Here is a 22,005-nt window from a genome sequence, read left to right as displayed (position 1 = left end):
TTTTTTGACTTAGGCTGAAAAGGTTAATTTATCCACGACATAATTTAATGCAAACTATAGCATTCATCATAAGCAAATCCTGCATCTAAATGAACATTTAAAAAAATATATATACAAATACCTAAACCTACACAAGTGAATGACAAAAAGAAGCACTTCATCATGACATCATCATTATAAAGAAAGTATAATGCATTACAAAACTATACGAGCAGATACTACACTTAATCAGAAAGCTATTTGGTTTCAGTTTTCAGCTGCAGAAATTCTGAGCACAATAATTTTTTAAAATAGAAAAAAAAGACACCACAAGGACCAGATTGATGGACATGGCTAATAAAAGTGCATGATGTAACTCCATCCTCTTCAAAGGATTCCAAATCATTTTAAACAGGGAAACAGCGGCTATATCTGTAGGTAAATGTGAACTGATAATCTGACTGAGGCTAAGGTGATTTGAGCCCCCCCCCCCCCCCCCCCCCCCCCTTCCTGGAGGAAGAACAGAGCAAAATATATGGCTTGAAAACTATGAAAGACTAAATAGTACAGATGAAAATTAAAAATTTTCTGCACTACTTAGTGAAAAAGGAGGGGACATAACAAGTCTGCGCTTATAACTCATACAAATATAGCCCATATCTAGCCCTAAGCAAACACTACATCTAATATTAAACATAGTAAATACATAAACCTACATAATGCTTGGTCAAGGGAATGACAAAAAGAAGCACTTCTGCCTATTTTATTATGCCTTAATTTCTTTGTAAAGCTGAAGGGTTTCTGTTAGTCCCTCATGTATGAGAAGAACGTGCTGCCTGTGAATCTGCCATTAAATGTGTGGAATGCAGACTTTTGCTGTTTGGCTCTCTGATTCGTCGGACTAAACAACTTATCTCCAGGTAAAAGCATTACAACTGGCGCCCGAACAACTGAATCTGGATCCATTATCTATGTGTTACAACCCGCTAATCTTTGGGATGGAAGTCTTGTTTTGTGATTATGTGAAGTGTAAGTGTGAGGTTGTGTTGAGTGTGTGCATCTCTATCCATGTATGTAAAAAAAAAAAAAAAAAATATATATATATATATATATATATATATATATATATATATAGAGAGAGAGAGAGAGAGAGAGAGAGAGAGAGAGAGAGATTAAAAAATAATTAAATGAAAAATCTTTAAAAATGGGGACTGTAAGTCTGTAGTGTTATAGTTATGTGTTTTATAGATATGTATATGTGTTGTACAGTAAGTCTGTAGTTTTATAGATATGTTTACAGTCTAATATTAATAATCAAATATAATAAGTCTAGTCATATGAAATAAACATGATCTGTTATTACATATTCATAGGTTTTAAATGTATGATATGATAATACAGTCACGGTAATCAGAAAACACACATTAAATAAACTATATATAAAGGTATATCCATAATTGTGACAATAATAACAACAGTGATGACAATGCTGACAATAATATTGATGGTAATGAAATAGTATTAATAATCATAATGGTAATAATGACAATAGTGCTATAACTAATAATAAGATGAACAATATATAATATCAACATATATGCATATATACAGGTAAAAACACAAATATATAAATATTTTCAAATATTTCAAATATTTTATCCTTTCCCCTTCTTTCATAGAAGTTTGTAGAGATATGATTGGGAGCGTGTGTAGGGTTCGTTTCCAGGTGTTCGTTTTCGATTAAAATAAATAAAAACGTGTTCCAGATGTTATTAAATGTAAATATATTGTTCTTGTGGCTGAATGTTATTTTTTCTAATGTGATGTACGGTTACATCTTCACAACGTAACTATGTTAGCTGGGTTCAGGTCAGGGCTCACACTTTATGTGGCCTTTAGATAAATAAAGGAACTGATTTCATTGCATGTTTCTGTTGTAAATTCTGAAACAATAGCAGATTAGCAAACCATAAGACAAGCCTACTAACTGTTAATTAGCTAACTAAAGTTCATTAGATGGAAATGTGCAACACTTGCTCCACTTATTAGATAGTGTCCTGGAATCTTCTTCAGAAAAAGCCCTTTAAGAGTCTCAGGGTCTTGATGTCAAAAGATAGACTTTATTATTCAAACAACAAAGCCGTGCTGGTCTGCAGATCAACTCCCTTCCTTGATACATGCTTTTATACAATTCTAAAACACGATTCTCATAAGTGTCATATATCAAGGAGGTAACTCCGGATTTCAGTTCCCATCAGCCACTGTACTGTACTACAATATGTCACATGACCACCTGCACCTGAACCACGTTTTTGTTAACGAGCACACCTCTATATAGCCATTGTTAGCTCTGCTTCTCGGTCTTACGTTTGTCTTAGACTACCGTGTTCCATGTTACCGTGTTTTGGTCTTGTTAGTTTATGTGTAGCCTGTACCACAGTGTTTTGCATCAGTCTAAGTATCCTTTGGGTTTTGGTTGGTTTATATAATAAAATGTTGAAAATCTGCAATTGCTTCTGCATCTACCTTTGAAATGTGACAGAACGTAAGACCTTCAATGGAAGCAGCAGATCGCCATGAAGTACCTGGGCTTCAATCTACCACCTATGTTCATGGAAAACTATGCCACGCTACAACAATAGGAGGAGGAGTACCAAGCTGAGCCACGTAAGCAGCAGGTCGCCATGAAGTACCTGGGCTTCACACTACCACCTGTGTTTGCGGAGGACTATGCCGCACCATGCCAACAGGAGGAGGAGTCCGGGTACAAGTGGGAGTCTGTGGTCTGGGCTAATACCATCTCCCACCCTCCCTCCCATATAATGGATCTAGTTCAGCGAACAGAGTCAGTGGAGAACAAAAGTCAGCCTCCCTGCTCGTCTGAGGACGCCGCTCAGCTTTTCGGTTCAGCTGAGGACGTCGCTCAGGCGCCCGGGTTGGCTGAAGACGTTGCTCCATGTCCTAATATACCCAAGTGCTCCCCTCTGTTCGCCAACCCCGTGCACAATGCCGCTGTGCTTGCCGGCTCTGCTGAGGAAGGCACTCCACTTTTCTGCTCGGCTGAGGACGTCGCTCGGCCTTCCTGCTCAGCTGAGGACGTCGCTCTGCCTTCCTGCTTGGCTGAGGTCGTCGCTCTGCCTTCCTGCTCGGCAGAGGTCGTCGCTCTGCCTTCCTGCTCGGCTGAGGACGTCGCTCTGCCTTCCTGCTCGGCTGAGGACGTCGCTCTGCCTTCCTGCTCGGCTGAGGACGTCGCTCTGCCTTCCTGCTCGGCTGAGGACGTCGCTCTGCCTTCCTGCTCGGCTGAGGTCGTCGCTCTACCAGTATACTGATTAACATTTGGTTATACTCTTTAAGCATAAGTTATTATAACTTGTTGATACCCTTTCACACCTTATACTTTGGTTATACTGTACATGAGTGAATTACACTTTGATTGTTTTAAAATATTCTATAATAGATGTGGGTGAAAATGGGGTCTTCTTAGGGTTTTATTCAGAAGACTTTGTTTGTTTGGGTGGAACAGAAGATTTATGCACATGTTCAAAACTGATGTTTATAGGTTTGTAGCAATTCACAAAAATATACATTGTCGTTCAAAAGTTTGGCATCACTGTTGTTTCAGATAAATTTATTAAACGAGTGTAATATGATTCTAGTATTATAGACTTAGGTTTCTGAATAATAATCCATGACAGTGTGGGGTGATAGGACAACATTTTCACTGTGTTGAGCAGAAGTTTCTCTGAAAGCTCCAGAGCCAGAGTGCTGTAAAGTTTCTTCCACTTTTGGGTAATAACCATAATTTTAGGTCTTTTCCCTTCATAAAGATGAGCCAGAAAAGAGTGCTGCTTAATGGGTGCCATTTATTCCAGTCCATTTTACCTCTACAGACAAAAACAAAATAATAATTTGTGAGCCAGCAGATTAAAAAAAGGAGAAAGTGGGAGGAAAGCAAAAAGTTTTTTTTATCAAAGCCTGTGAAGTGTTTTAAATTAACAGTTTTTGGCATGAAGGCAAGCTGCAGTTCTGCATGCACTGACGGCTCTAGCATTAGAACAGCGACAAAGAACTGTGAGGCTGGGACAGGCAGCAGGGTTCATTCTCTCTCTCTCTCTCTCTCTCTCTTTCTCTCTCTCTCTCTCTCTCTCTCTCTAATACACATAGACATGCGCTTTCAAATATACATTTTCCACATATATACACATACACACATACTCACATATGTACACACCCCTCTTCTTCTCCTCCTTATTCCCTCTTAAAGCTCTGCTGACCTGCTTCCAAATGAAACCCTGAGCTCTGCAGACATGAAAATAGGTGAGTTTAATGTCACATGATAGTGTGCTATGCAGATGTGGATTCCTGTTAGTGCTACTTCAAATAAAAATGTTTAAATATTACCACAATTGAGAAAAAAGAATATTTTAATAAGCTGTTATCTAGCTTGTTATAGCTGGTCCTACTGTACCATACAGCTACTTATTCTTTGCTCTTGGTTAGTGGTCATAGTGAAATAGACTTATTTATTAATATAGGCCTAATATTAATTTCATAATATTAATATTAGAAAATAAAATGCATTTTATTATTATTATTAGTAGTAGTAGTAGCACTAGTTAGTAGTAGTCGTACTAGTGGTCTATTTATGAGAGTTCACTGTATGTGTTCACTGTGTGTGATGGCCAATAAAATGTGATTAAAGCGAACCTATTATGGATTTGAAACGTGCCTAATTTTCTTTTAGAGGTCTCATACAAAAGATTTACGTGGTCAAAAAACACTTTGTTATAAAAGTGTATAATGTGCTCATAATTTAAATTGCAGCATTACCTTTTTTTCCCAGGGTCACAAACGACTCGTTCAATGATCCATTCTAAAGGATTCATTCTAAAGTCCTCCTTTCAGAGAGCATACTCTGCTCTGATTGGTCAGATGTCCAAGTCTGTTGTGATTGGTCTACTGCTGTCAGCATGTTTCAAAAAGGAAACGCCCATTACCGTAACGAGTTTCAGCTCCGTCTGTCAGCGAGCAGCCGATGAAGACCAGAGGCGGGACTTTTTGTTACGAACCTATGTAGGTGAGTAAAGGAAATAAGTCTGGAATCACTAACGAGTCATTTCAGCTGTTCAGAATCGGTTCCTTCTTTTGGGAGTCGATAACCCCGCTTGTCGTGCGCTTTGATTTTTGAAACTTTGCAGACGTTTTACGTTCACAAACAGCTCTATGACACACTACATGAAAGGGAATATTTGAAAAAACGTTATAGGTGCACTTTAAATAAAAGGGATGTGTTTATTTGATGTGGAGTTATAGTACAGGTTTATTAATATGTTATTCATCAATGTGCAGTAAAAAGATTGATAATAAATGTAAAACCTCTGCTTCAGTCTCACTATTAGTGGATGTGTCTTACCGAGGAGCAGGTCATGTGACTCTCAGAGAGACGATCTTACCTCAGTGTCTCCCCTTTACAGTGAGGATTCTCCAGTACAGCAGAAAAACATTTCACTCCTGAGTCTCCGAGATTATTCCCAGTGAGATCCAGTGTATTCACAGTCAGATTCAGTTCTCTCAGTCTGGATGCCAGAGCAGTCCAACTTCTCCCTTTAATTGAACCATATCTGATACTGAAGGAAATAAAATAATACATAACACTAATGCAAATTATCAAACAGCTCCTCAAAGCTTTCACTCACTGTACCTTCTTATTTTTATAAAATGCCAAAAAAAAGAGAGGAAATAACACAGGATAAAATTTGTGAAAAGGTTAACACAACTAAAAAATTATAATAATATAATTAATATTGAAAATTTAATTATCATATAATTAGATATAATGGATATTTTATTATATTGTAAATAATGAACTGAGTTTGTGCCACCACTGGAACTAAACATTTTACCAATTCATAAGTATTTTGTATTTTTAATACACCATGTGTCTGCTTAACTGCACTTTAAGTGTAACAGAAATGTAGTGTGTAGTGATGCAAAGAAAAGCAACTGCTCAAAATCCAAAGGGAAAATAAAGGATTGTACATACAGTTGTGGTCAGAAGTTTACATACACTCATCATGAACATGAATGTAATGGCAATATTGGGCTTTCAGTAATTTTTTCTGGGGCAGAAAAAATTCTGGGCAAGAATTTGGTTCACAAGTTTTAATGTATTTGGGGTTTTCTGTAGTCAACACGAGGTCAAAAATATACATACAGCACATCTAATTATTCAGTTTTATTTCAAGTCGTTTTTCAGTGTTGTTTTTTGTCCCTATTGTACAATCTCTCTCTCGCTTGCTGTGAGTGAAGTGAGTGAAGTGACTGAAGTGAGGCATGTGTGCGTGCGTCAAGCATGCGCTTTTGATCCTTAGGGGACATATTCCAGCCAAATGGAGTAGGATAATGAACACAAAGCAAGGTAAAGAGTCATTTGAGGAATAATTTTTGGGTATAGCTGAGCCCACTAAAGATGATCAAATCCTCTTAGAATATCTTAAAAATAATGCAGGCACTTTGTGTCGGTGCTAACCCACCTGAACACACATTTAACTCTATAGTGAGCTGGGCATCTGAAATAGAAAGGTGGATCAGGAAAGATAAAAAGCAAATTGTGCCAGTTAAATGGATAGCTGCAGGGAAGCCAGAAACTACTGGCTTCAGACCTGAGAAAAGGTGTAAGTACTGTGGTTAAACCAGGCCTGCCGTGATCAGGTGACATGGCAATTAAGCATGTTGCATGATAAAAATGGCACCTATGAACAGCGCCGTCAGCCTCTATTATCTGAAGCGAAGACATAATTCACTCAATGTTGCGTGAGCTCCACTCTGTGGTGGCGTGAGCTCCACTCTGAAGGTATGGCCTGCACAAAAAGATCCGAGCGAGACCACACACCTCATAAGCAATAAAGATTATGAATTAAAATCATAAACAATAAGAGTAATTTTAGGTGAATATATATATATATATATATATATATATATATATATATATATATATATATATATATATATATATATAAAATATAATGTATGTATGTAGTTTGGTCTCATCAGACCATAACACATTATTCAACATGGTTTTTGGAGATTGGACGTATTTATTTTTTTTTTTAGTCTTGCCACCCTACCTCATAGCCCAGAGATATGAAGAATGTTAAAAAGATTCATGCATGCACTCTCCATTTATTTACATTTTTGCATTGTTTCAGGAATATTTGCAATCGTGTCTTTAGGATGTTCCATAATTCACCAAGTATTTTTTAGAACTTTTTTTTAGAATTCTTTTTATTTCATCTTTTATCTCTAAAATGACATCTTTGTTTTTAAGGCATTGTCTATTTAGTTTCCAAAACCCTCTTATCTCATTTATTCCCAAGTTTAGTTTAATATTTACAAGATCTGAGTCTACTAAATATTCAGTATTGTAAGCTATTGTTTTAAAGCCTTTAGATACATATATTCTGTGGATACATATATTCTGTCAATTCTAGTGAAACCACATTTGTTAGGATATCATTCTCTAAAAGTAGCTTTCAGTTCACTCATTTCACATATTCTCTTTATATTATCTTATCCACAAATTATGATTTCAAAACCAACATTTAGCAATTCTTGTAATTTATAAAAACATTTTCATTTTCGGACTCACGGTGGCTTAGTTCGCTTCACACCTCCAGGGTCGGGGGTTCGATTCCCACCGTGGCCCTGTGTGTGCGGAGTCTGCATGTTCTCCCCGTGCTGCGGGGGTTTCCTCCGGGTACTCCGGTTTCCTCCCCCAGTCCAAAGACATGCACGGTAAGCTGATTGACGCGTCCAAAGTGTCCATAGTGTATCAATGGGTCTGTGAATGTGTATGTGATTGTGCCCTGTGATGGACTGGCACCCTGTCCAGGGTGTACCCCGCCTTGTGCCCCATGGTCCCTGGGATAGACTCCAGGTTCCCCGTGACCCTGACAAGGATTAAGCTGTATAGAACATGGATGGATGGATGGATGGATGGATTTTCATTTCTCCAGCTCTTTCATGGGGTGTGTATATATATGAATAATTTGTACTTTGTGTCTTCTAAAGAAAATATCAACCATTAATATTCTAACAGCATGATTTATCTTGTTTTCATTATTTCAACATGTTCTTTAAAAATATACCCATTCCATCTGCTCTGTCTTCTCCTATGGACAGTGTGTAATTCTTCTGACAGTGATGTGCACACTCTGCTGTAAGTTGTAGGAATTAAGGCCATTTGACCCTGTTTCTCCCTTGATGACGGTTCTGGAGCAAAGCCGAAAGGTCGTCCAGCGCCCGATGCAAAACGGGATACTCGATGCCAACACGAATTGGAACCTGGAACGTGCGAACATTGTACCAGTGTGGGAGACTGGAGCAGCTTCTGCACGAATTCGACAATTACCGGCTTGACATTCTTGGTGTCAGCGAAATGAGGTGGACGGGTAATGGAAAAATGACAAGCGACGGGAAGATCGTCCTGTATTCGGGAGCCAAAGAACATCACGTGCACGGCGTCGGGATGGTCCTGAGCAAAACCGCGGCACAGGCACTCGTTGGATGGAAACCGATCAGTGATCGCATCCTTACCGCCCGATTTCAGTCTCGCCATGCTAAAATTACTGTTATTCAAGTGTACGCGCCGACAAATGAGGCAGATGATGAATAGAAGGACGCCTTCTACGAGCAGCTGCAAGACACAATCGCGGTTGTCCCCAACCATGACAAAGATCCTCCTTGGCGACATGAATGCGCAACTCAGCAGCGACCATCAGGGCTGGGAAAACGTGATCGGACCTCATGGATCGGCAGCAGTAACGAGTGATAATGGATAGCGTCTCCTATCCCTATGCAATCTTAACAACCTTTGCATCGGGAATACATATTTCATTCACAAACGGATTCACAAAAAGACGTGGCGGTCACCAGATGGGGCCACTCACAATGAAATCGACTATGTATGCATCCATCGACGGTGGTGCTCGGCTTCACGTGACGTACGGGTTTTTCGCGGCGCCGACGTAGGGTCTGATCGCCACTTGCTTGTGACCTCAATCTGACTAAAATTGAAAAGAGTGGCCGGACACAACACCGTTCGGTCATTTGCCTCCGAGAAATTGAAGGACCGCGTGAACGCCGAGCACTTCCACATTGAACTCGCTAACCGATTCCAGATTCTTGACAACTCGGCCAGCATCGAAGAACAATGGGCACAGATCAAGGATGCTGCCATCGAGACGGCAGAGAGAACGATTGGTCGATGGCGTGGAACGCAGCGAGAACGGTGGATTCAGGACCGGACATGGTCGTTGATCGATGAAAGACGGGTCAAGAAACGTCAGCGCGATCAAGCAAAGACCGAAGAGGAGCGAAATGAAGCATCGCAGGCGTACCGAGAACTTGAAGGGTCAAGAGGAGTTGCCGAGCAGACAAGAAGGACTGGCTGGACCGGAAGGGCACTGAAGCACAAGTGGCTGCGGACCAGGGTGACAGCAGGACTCTGTTTCGTGTGGTCAGAGACCTCACTCGGGCCCGAAGCGGCTCCACTGGGCCGATAACGGATACAACCGGCAGGATGCTAGTTAGCAAAGAAGAGCAGGACGCGCGTTGGGTGGAACATTTCAAAAACACCCTAAACCAGCCGGCTCCCGTAGCCACGCACGCATTTACAGTCTTTCCTCCCCCCTATGAGCTGGAAGTGGACATGAGCGACATCATGGATGCTGAGGTCGCTGCAGCGATTCGTCATCTGAAAAACAACAAAGTACCTGGTCTTGACCAAATCTCGGCAGAAATGCTGAAAGCGGGTGGTGATGAAGTTGTACGGGTGCTCACTACGCTGCTCAATGACTGCTGGCACATGGAACGTGTCCCAAATGACTGGAGACAGGGTGTCATCGTCAAATTACCTAAGAAAGGTAATCTCGCAGACTGTAACAATTGGAGAGGCATCACCCTTCTGTCTGTCCCAGGCAAGGTATTTTGTCTCGTCCTCCTCAAACGGATACTGCGAGCAGTCGATCAGGCTCTACGGGACGAACAGGCCGGGTTTAGAAGCGGTCGGTCGTGCACTGAACAAATCTTTGCTCTTCGAAACATCATTGAACAAAGCTCCGAATATCAGAAACCGCTCTTGGTCAACTTTATAGACTTTAAGAAGGCGTTTGACAGCGTCCACCGGAAATCGCTTTGGAACATCGCACGGCTATATGGCATTCCACAGCGGTTTATCGCCATTTTCCAGAACTTATATCAGGATTCTAGCTGTTGCATCCGGACAGACACAGGTCATACTGCCTTTTTCACCATCGAGACCGGAGTCAGACAGGGCTGCATTCTTTCACCATTCTTTTTCCTCATGATGATGGACTTCGTCATGCGACGAGCACTAACACAGCCAGCGTCTGGAATTCCGTGGACAGGCCAGGTACGCCTGACCGACCTGGAATTCGCCGACGATATTGTGCTATTGGCGAAGAGTGGGAAAGTCTTACAGGAGATGACCACTAGCCTGGAGCACGAAGCAGCCAAAGTTGGGTTACGGATCAGCACTGACAAGACCAACGTCATGGCGGTCGGCCGGATGACGCCGGTGCGGATCACGGAGAGCAACCAGCTGATCGAAGAAGTCAAACAGTTCACCTACCTTGGCAGCATTGTGGCTGCTGATGGTGGGACTAACGCGGATGTCAATCGCAGAATCGGCAGAGCATTTACAGTCTTCCAACAGCTACAGCCGATTTGGGCTAGGCGAACTAGTCACATCCACAGCAAACTTCGCCTGTTTAATAGCATCATCATCCCAACCGCCATCTATGCATCTGAAACTTGGAAGAGCTCGAGGGCAGTCATCCACAAGCTGAATGTGTTTCAGCAACGATGCCTGAGAAGAATACTCGGTGTATCATACCGTGATCGTATTTCAAATGAAGAAATTCTAAGAAGAACAAACTCCCGCAGCCTGGCAGAAATGGTCGTAGAGCGAAGAATGCGCTTTGCAGGACACATTCTACGGATGTCTGACCACCGCCATGCAAAGATCGCGCTGCGCTGGACGCCGCCACGGGGGAAGAGAAGAGTAGGGCGGCCGCATAATACATGGCGACGAACATTCATGGAAGATCTAGGAGCGCTTGATGTCAAGTGGGAAGATGTGGAAATCGACGCTGCCGACCGAGCCCGCTGGCGAATGCTTGTTGCCCGATGCGCCTCGCTGCGCGGACGGAACTAGCTAACTAACTAACTTCTCTGAGTCACATAAAGAGCAGTATTATAAAATGGATTATATGCAGTTTAAAATAGGTAATAAGAAAAATTTAACATATATTTACTTATTACTTTCCACACCACTAGTTGAGAAGACAAGCTGCTTCATGACATATTTCACAGATTAAGGATTCTTCCAGCATATTAAAGCTCCAGGACCAGGTGGCTTCCTGGTTAAATTTTATAAAGAAATTTCCAAATAAACTGTCTCCATTACTTTTGGGTGTCTATAATGAGTCATTACAATGTGGGTCTCCTCCAGAGACATTCAGCAAGTCCTCTGTTATGTTGCTGTTAAAGAAGGACATGGTTCTAATGCTTTGTAGTTATTATAGACCCCTATCACTACAAAATGTGGATGCAAAGATACTGGCCAAAGCACTAGCCTGTCGAATTGTAATAATACTAACAAACATTACATCTATGGAGCAAACAGGCTGTTTCCAATATTCACACACTTTTAAATATAATATACATTTGACAGTCTATTATAACCCCTGAAGTGGCGGTTGCACTTGATGCACTTGAGGGGTTTCACTTGAGGGATTTGATCAGGTAGGGTGGGGCTATCTTTCCAATATCACTTTGGGAATGGGTTTATTTCTTGGATCCAGCTTTTATATGTATCCTCCCAGGCCAGTATCCATAGTAATAATATTCAACCAAATTATTTTAACTTGCAGTGTGGTACTTGCCAAGGGTGCCCTCTCTCTCCTCTATTATTTGCTCTTGCAACTGAACCGCTATTAATCGCATTAAGATCCTTCCCTCTTTGGCAGTGAGTTTCATGTGCCGATTCTATTTTCAAAGTGCCACTCTACGCAGACTCTTATACATATCAGATTGGTTCTGGTTCAGATTCTGGTATCCATGTGATTATCTTAATGTTGGAACAGTAGTTTGTGTATGTAGTTAATATTCTTAAAAGCAAGTGTTATCCTGTAAATAAACTTGCATTATGGCTTAAATAACAGAATATTTCACTTATACTCAGTAAATCTGGATTTAAATATCTAAAATGCAGTCTATTATTGAGCAGTGTGATGTTAGTCAACATGTGATTGCGTGGACAGAGTGTGTCATGATTAATGCAGAAGCTGTGAAAAGAATTGTATTTTTATAGAACTTTTTACAGTAGAGATTTTTTCAGCGCAACTTTACAATCATCACCAGATGAGAGTTAGAGAGCTGAGAGTGAAACAAGGAACACAGTGGAACTCCTGCAGATGGAGCTCAGGAAGAAGCAGAATATACTCTGAACATATCCTGAACATTATTCACTTATTCTCACATCACATAGTATATGGATTCTACTTCATCAGGAATAGAATAGTTAGTTCATGCTTATGATAAGAAAAGCAATAAGAGCGTCTATATATTGTATGACTCATACACTATTATGAATCTTAGAAAATATATAAATGTATATTTACACAGAATATATTGCATAAGATCGCATTTCGTTACAATACCTAATGTTGTACATCGTACACCCAATAACATCAGCTGATTGACTACATTTGGTATAAAGAGACACCATAGACACTAAAATCAAAATTATGTTAGACATGAACTGAAAGAGAAATTGTATAAATTAGTCCCTTCACCCTCCCTTTAATTGTGAACTACATCTCATTATGTTTCCCAGACTTAACACATTACTCATTCTATAAATGGCAATAGCACTACAGAATTACATAATTTTTATACAGCTAAAGATTTAGAATTCTTCTTTCTCTTTCTCCTTGTGAAACACCTTTCCATCTGGTTGTTCTCTCCATTTCACAGTGATGGTCTCTGCCATCCCATGACTCTCCAGTTTCTGTGTAATCTGAAGAACAGAAAAATACTTTTATTACTAGATAAGGCAGGATAGAGACACTGATTGCCTGTGAGCACTGTACAATTTCTACATAAACTATAAGACTGTTATTACAACAACAATTTATGTGTCAGAGCTTGATGAAGACTCAGGTTATGGCTGCAGTAATGAGGAGGGGAATGTACATTGTAAGTGGAGTCTTGTGGAGGATAAGACCCACCTCCTCCAAGATGGCCGCCTTTACTGCAGGATCGTTCACATCCTGATTGGACTGGACCTTCACCCTCATGATTTGTTGTTTTTTGTTGTTTACTAAATGTAGACATGTAAAGACACTTACCAATACAAGCACACAATGAAAAGGACATTCTTAAAGCAGTTTAAATTCATCTAAATATGTGACTGAATGAAACATTAACTCACCTGCCATTACTGTCGGATCGGTCACAGCCTGAGTGGACGGGACAGTCACCGCAGTGGTTTGTTGTGTTGGGATTACTAAATCTAGATATGTAAAGACACTTATCAATACAAGCACACAATGAAAAGGACATTCTCAAAGCAGTTTAAATTGATCTACATATGTGACTGAATGAAACTAACTTACCTGAGTAACAGAAGAAAGGCAATATGTCTGAGCACTGTGCGTCAGCAGCCTCACCATTATCTATATAACCACAATTTTCATCCCCCAGGTAATTATCAGGTTCTCCATACACCCAGCTGATGGTAGAGAAGTTGGTTTGGTCTGTCCACTTCCAGGAGTCTCTGAACAGACCAAACCAAGTGTAGTCGAAGGTCAGTCCTTGTATAATTGAGTTTTCTGTTGCATCTCTTGCACTGGCCAGATCTGTATAAGTTGCTCTGCAGTAACTCTGAGCATCAGACCATGTCATTTCAGTAGAGATGTAAATGTACCTGTCAGCGCCAGTTTTAGTCTCTTTGAGAATAAAATAAACACGATTGAAGAGAAAGTTAAGCAGCTAAGAAGAAAGTTAAAAATTAAGAGTGCACTTAATGTCAGAGTTCATAAAGTTCAGGTGTTTTTGTCTGTTGTCCCTTTTTAAGATTCAGTTTTTAGCATTTTTCTTCTTTAGAGCACAGTTAAGGTTAATGGAAACACTGAGAGCACACAGTCTACATTATTTTAAGGAGAGAACAATTTTCTTTACTGACTAAGTGTTAATCAGTGCTGTTCCTTACCATCAAAGCACACAAAGGGCCATTGTTCTGTACAGTCTCTATCATTCCAACTGTACATATCTATTATAGCACACTCCTGAACTCCGCCATTGTTGTTAGGATCATCTGAAGCCCACTGTGTCATACTTCCCAGTATCTCATCTCCAAACGACCAGCGCCAGCTGTTGATGTTAAGGTACAGTCCAATCCAAGCACTGGAACTGAATAGTTGTGCCTGTGCTTCATTCTGAAACTGAGTCATATCCTCAGTACTTCTAATGATAGCCAGGTCAGTGTATGTGGTTCGGCAGTAAGCCTGAGCATCGCTCCATGTTTTCCCCTCCTGGATCAGATAGTATGTACGAGACAGGACAAGATGCAGGACTCCTGTGGAGGAGAGGTTTAAAAGTTTTATGCATTGTTAGGACTGTGTCAGAAATTTTTATTTTTATTTGAAATTGATAACTTTTAACTATGAAAGATATTTTTCTCATTTTGTTGGATGCACACTTGAAATGCTGAATTTTATTTTGTGTGATAATTGATTAAGTTAGCAATTCTGTGCTAATGTAGCAGTCAATTAACTCATGTCCCAGCATATTTTGTCATTTTATCGTCAATCTACTCATTATAGTTCCTGCTGTGTCATTTATATTTGAAATTCAAATTCGTATATATATTTTTCTTTGTAGTTTCACACTTTGCGTGATAAACTTCATAAACTGCATCTTTGTCTCTGTGGTATTTATTGTGGAAGTGTTTAGCGGCTAGATATCGGAATCAGTGCAAAACACACACACACACACACACACACACACACACACACACACACACACACACACACACACACACACTTCTCTCACCTGTGAAAAACAGGAATAGGAACAGATGCTGCTCCATCACTGATGAGGTGTTGGTAAACTCACTAAGAAATAAGAAATGTGATTAAAGTTCACTAAAAGTGACTCCAGTAAAACTGATAAATGAAACATGAAAACAAATCAGCAGAATGAACACACAAATAAAAACAGGGAAAATAACAGTATGCCACAGTTCCCGCATCAAACCACAACTCATGTTACGTCTCAAGACATAACACTGTCATTGCTGGTAGTAACTGTAAAAGGACATTCATTTTTGTAAGTGGAAATTGTGGAATAAGGGCCCGAGAAGAAAGAACAAGTCACATTTGGATGTTTGTTGTTTATAAATCTAGCTAGCTGGACTTCCTTATTGAGCTAGGAGCTTAGCTGCATTCCGGTATAAAATGGGCGACACTGCTAATTTTGACGTGATATCAGAAAAGTATTTTGATGCTCATACTTCTGAAGAGAAACTGAAAATTAAACAAAAGGGCAGACCAATGCGAAATATTTTCATTCCAAAGGCAGGGAGCAAATAGTCAAAAGGCCATTTAGCCTGTATTGTTAAAAACTCTATTAGCTGTGTTTATTATTTGTCTTAGGTTATGTGGAGCATTCCCTGCACAAGATCCTGAATATTGCTGTAGAAATAATAACGTGTTAGGACGAGTGCATTAATAGAACCCTCTTGTTCATGTTAAATGTGTGATAGGTAATGTATGTACAGTGTGTCTGTAGTGTGTGAATGGGTGTGTGTGTGTGTGTGCGCGCGATTGTGTACCCGTCTAGGGTGTCCCCCGCTTTGTGCCCTGAGTCCCCTGGGATAGGCTCCAAGCTCCACACATCCCTGTGTGGGATAAACGGTACAGAAAATGGATGGATGGATGGATGGATGGATGGATAAAATACTACTATTGACTAATAAAGCATTGAATGGTCTCATGCCACAGTACCTGAGTAAACGTTTGGTCTTTTATGACCTGCCACACCTACTTTGATCAAAAAATGCAGTCTGTTTGTTGGTACCCCAAATAGTGAAGGCTACAGCAGGGGGTAGACCGTTCTCTTATAAAGCCCCACAGCTTTGGAACTGCCCCCCCCCCCCCCACACACACTTAAAAACCATGAAAATGGCTTAGGACTACAATCGCTATGATAGCTTTAGGACTGCAATTACCATGAACAGTTTTGCACTCCATCAAGTCTCCATCAGTGAACTTCTGCATATGAGGCTAATGGCTGGCCATTAGTAAAGCCTGAAGATGTTAAGGCTCTTCAAGGTTATGCACTCTTTCTACATTAATGTTGTAATACAATGTGTGATTTGTAATACTTGATATGCCAGGAAACATGAGAACAATGATCCTGAAGCTTCCATTGTGGGAAGACAAAGGTGAAAGGTACAACTCTGTGGTGTTGCTTTTAATGAACTCCATGTTAAAATACTGTGTGACCCAGTCTTTGGTAATATTCAAAATTCACAACCTGGATCAGTCAGTAAAACTGAACAAATGGAGACAGTTTTACCACCACTGTTGCTACCATGTATGGACTCTGCTTTGGAAAATCCAGGAAAACATAAGTTCAACAAAACTTGCCTAGGAACAGCTTGCTTGTTTCGTTCCCAAGATCACACACTGGTGCAATGTGCACAACTAGAAAGGAAATGTGACTTGCAAAGTGAGACCAAAGACACGTTCTTCATATAAATTTCAAAGGCAAAGAAGAACAGGCTGTCAATACGTGCATGTTCCAAGTATGTACTGCACTTGTTTTAACACAAACACCAGGAATAATAATTTTATCCATTCTCCCAGTACAAGCAATATCACAAAAAGGAAACCAATTTAAGTGAAATTTGAATGGAAGAAACAGAAAGATTAGTTTACTAACTATGAGCCAGAGGTATCAGTCTACAGCTATATTGCGAATGGTTTTGTGATTTCACATCTAAATGGCAAACAGTTTTATGAGCTTCCAGAGGTCTATTCTAGAAGATGATGACTGTGAGCATAGCCATCACTGTCCAAGAAGAGGCTTTGGCTAAAAGGCCTTACTTGGATGGTATTCACATTTCTTAAATTCAAGCTGATGTAGAGTTACTGAGTGGTACCAGTGCCTCTAAATTGCTTGAAGTATGAGAAATAGTTAACAGCTATGGAGAGGAATCATATGCCATAAGAACCTGAATAGGAATGGTTTTTAATGCATCACTTGGGAATTGCTATAAAAGGCAGCACAAGTTTGGTTATAAAGCTGGTATTGTGAACAGGATCTCTATAGAACCATTGGAACAATTGCTGAGAAATAAATATGAACATGAAAAGTCCTAGGTAGACAAAGAAGAAATGATATAAAATTAGCCAAAATCATGAAAGGTGCAGAATATACAGTTCTGTGTAAAAGTATTTGCCCCATCCTGATATATATTTTTTTCTGATTTCTGGTTGTGTGTATATCTCATACTAAATAGTTGTAGATCTTCAAACACAAAACAACATAAAGCAACAGTAAGCTGAGTAAACACATAATATAATTTAAAAAAATTATTGAAGCAAAAAAAAAAAAAGTTATCCAACACCTATGACCCATGTGAAAAACTAACTGCCCCCTTAAAATCTAGTTGTGCCACCTTTAGCAGCAATAACTGCAATGTAATGTGTCAATCATAATTACCACAGACATAAAAGAAACATTACAAAACAGGACATGGCTCAGCAATTTACTGCAGAACAAGTTTCTAATCAAATATTAGCCTAATTTGATGGTGGATCTGATGTTGAAGCTGTCAGCGAACAAAATAATGATTTTGATGATTATGAATATGATAGTAGCCTATTGAGTGTAACGTATCGAATGATCCGGATCCCGAATGTGAGCCAGGTGCTGAATTTACCGGCCGAAGCGCAGAAGGTACCACATTTATTATATAAAAATATTATGATATATAATAGCATAATATTACTTGATAATATTGTTTTTAGCCATGAAAATTATACATGATAAAATGACTTTAATTACACAAATATTTTAAAAATTGTAATGATTCTAATTTTGTTGTGGTGACTGAAATGACTCAATAAAAATGCTACAATACTTTCACTATTTCAGCATGTGAATTATTAGTGTGTAATTTTAATGATGTATATATCATTTTTTTGCATCTGTTTGATAAATAAAATTTCAAAATATTCCGAAATATGCTGTATTTTATTATTTTGCAATTGTTAATAAAATATTAGTACAGTTTTATACAATTGGGGCAGTTTAGAGTTCCATCCATGTTAGATATATTCCAGCTTAATATGGTCAGCTTAATATATGTCCCTTTGGGTTATTTACAGTCATGGGAAAAATAGAGTACACCCTTTTTCAATTCTGTGTTTTTCTTTTATTAGGGCCTAAATGTCAATTGTGTGGTCCTCACTAACTTCTATAAACAAACAGACAATCTCAGGTGATAAAAAAACTGACAGATTTCAATATGTAGTATTTGTTTCCCAAAAGGTAAACCAATATTCAGAAAGCAGGTGGGAAAAGATAATTATACGCTATAAATTCAGTACCATGTAGAACCACCTCAGTCTCTCACAACATTTTGGAAAAAATGATGAGCTTGTTCCTCTGCAGCTAAATCCTTTTCTGCATGTTGTAAAACTGTAAAATCATTATAAATAAATGAACAAACTAGTGCAGCAGTGTTTTCATTGTTCTATTCCTCAGCATGTAGTGATTTAATGGGAGTTTTATTTCATAATCTTTTACCTCACTACAAAGTGATACCTCGTAAGCATGCAAGGTATCACTTTGTATTAGTCCTGGTGGATTATGCAATATCTGGAAACACAACATCTCAGCATGCAGTGTTGCACAACATCTCAGCATGCAGTGTTGAGGAGACATTCTTCTGTGTTATCTCCTGAGTCAGGATTCCCCAAAAGAGAGCCTAACTGACCAGGGCACTACATTCATCTCACAGACACAGGCAAGGACCTTTTGAGGTCACACACCGAGTTGGAGAAGTCGACTATGCGGTCAGGTAAATGGATAGATGCACTTCACTTCAAATATACCACCTCAATCTCCTGAAACTGTGGAGAGAGGCGGTTCCTGCGCCCATGACTAATGGGTCAGGCTGTTTTTGTGTGGACTTTAGAAAAGTGAATGCCGTGTTTCATTTGACACATATACATGACTCGCATTGATGAACTGCTCAATCAGGTAGGTGTGGCTGTTTGGGTTACACCAATTTGTTACCCTTCAGTTTTGGTTGTTTGGAACCCCAGCGATGTTTCAACATCTCAACTTAAAATTTTTTATTTGTTACACACAACCATACACAGTACAACTGCAGGTCAGGTAGCTCAGTGCAGATGGTACGCTCAGCTGATCGCACCAACGTCTGGAGTCCTGCACCACATCTCATGGACAGAATGCTCCACCCCCACAATGCATATGCTGCTGCTTTTTTAGACGACATACTTATTTCTAGTAATAATTGGCAGCGGGTTCGGGTTCAGGTTCAGGTTAGAATTCCCTAGAGTAAACGGAACTCTTTGCTTTGGCAAGTTAAACTTTTACCGATTTTAATTAATTGTTATAAGACAAACACGTTGTGCACAATATTATGTGCCATTTCTGGGAAATACTACAGCGCTCTTAAAACCAAAACAAAAACATGTGATCAGCTGTAATCTTAAATGCATGGTTTAAATATGTCAGTATTGGTTTCATATGGAAACAGGAAGTTTCCATATGAAAAATAGTTACAATTGACTATTGCACAATAAAAACATATTGCCTTAAAGCAATCACACTGTGCTGAATTACACTATATGTCCAAATGTATGTGAACATCTCACCATCTTTCACCCATATGTGTCTGCTGAACATGCCATTCCAGACCCCCCCCCCCCCCCCCCCTTTTTTGTTGAAATAAGCTGCAGTCTTCTGGGAAGGCTTTCAAATATATTTTGGAGCGTGGCTGTGGGGATGTGTGTTCATTCAGCTACAAGAGCACTAGTGAGGAGGTCTGGAGTGCAGTCGGTGTTGCAGTTCATCCCAAAGGTGTTCAGTGGGGTTGAGGTCAGAGTTCTGTGCAGGACACTCGAGTTCCTTCACCTTCTACCAAACTTAACACACCATGTCTTCATAGAGCTCGCTTTGTGCACAGGGGCATTGTCATGCTGGAACAGGTTTGGGCCTCTTAGTTCCAGTGAAGGGAAACTGTAATGCTACAGCATACAGAGACATTCTACACAATTGAGTGCTTCTAACCTTTTGATGACATTTTGGACAAGAACCTCATATGGGTGAGATGGTCAAAGGTCTGTGTACTTTTGTGTCATATACAGTAGTGTATTTTTTTTTTAATGAAAATGTAATTAGAGTTCAATTATATCTACATTTGCCAACCAAACAGGTAATGAATAAAGGTGATATCTTGATGACAAGATATAATAGCAACCACTGTCTAATCTCTCTAATCGCTAATTCTCTTAGTGTCAATTATTAATAATTGTTATTATGTAAAAGTAAAATAAAATAAAAGAATTATAATTCATAATTCCCATGCAGTAAGATGTCCCACTTTTCACACCTTTCTATTTTACCGACGGTCCCTACACGCATGAGATCAGAACTCAGTATATTTGAAGAAAATGTTCCAGTTGTTCCGAATCAGAACGTTCTCGCCTAGATTAAATTGTATTTGGCTCTCCTGTTTTTAGTGTTTACATTTGAATTTAAATTTGTATTTGTCAAATCATCACTGAGGTTCAGGATTGGATACAAATTTTCCTAATAGTCACATAAATAGGAGAACAACATAAACCTGTTTTTAACATGAGGTGTACAACAGATAATCTTAAATGCTACACTAATATTGAACTACTTATTAAACAAATCACTGGAGGTGAAGGCAAGACCGAGATGAAATCAACACCACACATGGACGAGTCCATGTCAAGACTGAGACTAGATGCTCAGATGTGTTACTTTGCTGATTGTAATATAAAATTTCTACTGAATTAACTGAAATAACCCATGTTTTTTTTTTTTTTTTGTATTATCGTTCTGTAGAAATAAATACAGAGGACATACATAGGACATGTTAAGCATAGCCCATTGTTCTGCAGCAAGTGCTATATTATCATCAGTATAATCAGTATAATTATATTTTATATCAGTGCTATGGGTGTGGATGTGAGGGGCGGGGTAGGGGGGTGTGTGTGAATGGGTGTTAGGGAGCATATGTGAGCTAAATGAAATCACAGTTGCTAATTATAATTATTAAAATGCTAGTTATACAAAATATTCTTTTTTTAAGAAATGCAACAGGAAGCAGCACAGCACATGTAAAGATTGTCGAATTAAAGCACATTTCCCTTGATTTAAGCACACAGTAGGTAAATAAAATACATTAAATACTAGACACGTACAACTTAAATTATTTTGAACATAAGATGATTAAGTATTTTGAAATACTCGTGTACCACAATACTAGTTCGCAGCAGATAACGTATTATTATTAAGATTATTTAAAACTCACAACTCAGTCGGTGGAAAATATATTACATACATTGTCCATTGTTTCAAGCTCTATAAAATGTTACCACTTATTAAGTGTTAAGAAGTAATTGAAGCATTTCAGTTCTACTAGTAATAGTATTTCAGTAAAGTACTGAAATGTGAGAATACTGAAAACCATACCTGAAATGTGAAGGAGGTAAAGTATCAGTGTTGTAGCTTTCACAGATCACAGTGTCTTTCAGAGGCATTCTGTAGTATCTGAATAAGTTACTATTTATCTTCTTTTTGACCTTATGACTTAATGCAAACCACCACCTCCTTCTTTTTCTACTTTACAAAACAGATTGGATGGAAATT

General features: G+C 39.2%; 1 protein-coding gene and 1 pseudogene across 1 annotated transcript; one reads left to right on the top strand and one right to left on the bottom strand.

Annotated features, from left to right (window-relative positions):
- Positions 1–8,302: 8,302 nt before the first annotated feature.
- On the top strand, positions 8,303–11,378 carry LOC108256809 (uncharacterized; annotated as a pseudogene).
- A 1,058-nt stretch (positions 11,379–12,436) lies between these two features.
- On the bottom strand, positions 12,437–21,938 carry LOC108257459 (putative C-type lectin domain family 20 member A). The gene is made up of 7 exons (XM_017455258.3): positions 21,829–21,938; positions 15,118–15,179; positions 14,276–14,641; positions 13,680–14,012; positions 13,496–13,576; positions 13,293–13,384; positions 12,437–13,081 (listed from the first exon to the last, which is right to left on the bottom strand). The coding sequence occupies exons 1-7, from the start codon at positions 21,894–21,896 to the stop codon at positions 12,971–12,973; spliced, it is 1,113 nt and encodes a 370-aa protein (XP_017310747.2). The 5' UTR covers positions 21,897–21,938; the 3' UTR covers positions 12,437–12,970.
- Between the last annotated feature and the right edge of the window lie 67 nt (positions 21,939–22,005).

The sequence above is a fragment of the Ictalurus punctatus genome, chromosome 24 (assembly GCF_001660625.3).
Source record: "Ictalurus punctatus breed USDA103 chromosome 24, Coco_2.0, whole genome shotgun sequence".
Classification (NCBI taxonomy): Eukaryota; Metazoa; Chordata; class Actinopteri; order Siluriformes; family Ictaluridae; genus Ictalurus; species Ictalurus punctatus.
The sequence above is the reverse complement of the archived record's forward strand: the minus strand, read 5'-3'. Positions and strand labels throughout refer to the sequence as shown.

What these genes read in the sequence shown, in the direction of transcription:
- LOC108257459 (XM_017455258.3), bottom strand. Translation starts at nt 21,896, where the DNA reads ATGCCTCTGAAAGACACTGTGATCTGTGAAAGCTACAACACTGATACT. An exon ending in GCCTTTCTTCTGTTACTCAG is followed by an intron (nt 13,577 to 13,679) that starts GTAAGTTAGTTT and finishes TTACATATCTAG; the next exon opens with ATTTAGTAATCCCAACACAA. An exon ending in CGATCCGACAGTAATGGCAG is followed by an intron (nt 13,385 to 13,495) that starts GTGAGTTAATGT and finishes GTCTACATTTAG; the next exon opens with TAAACAACAAAAAACAACAA.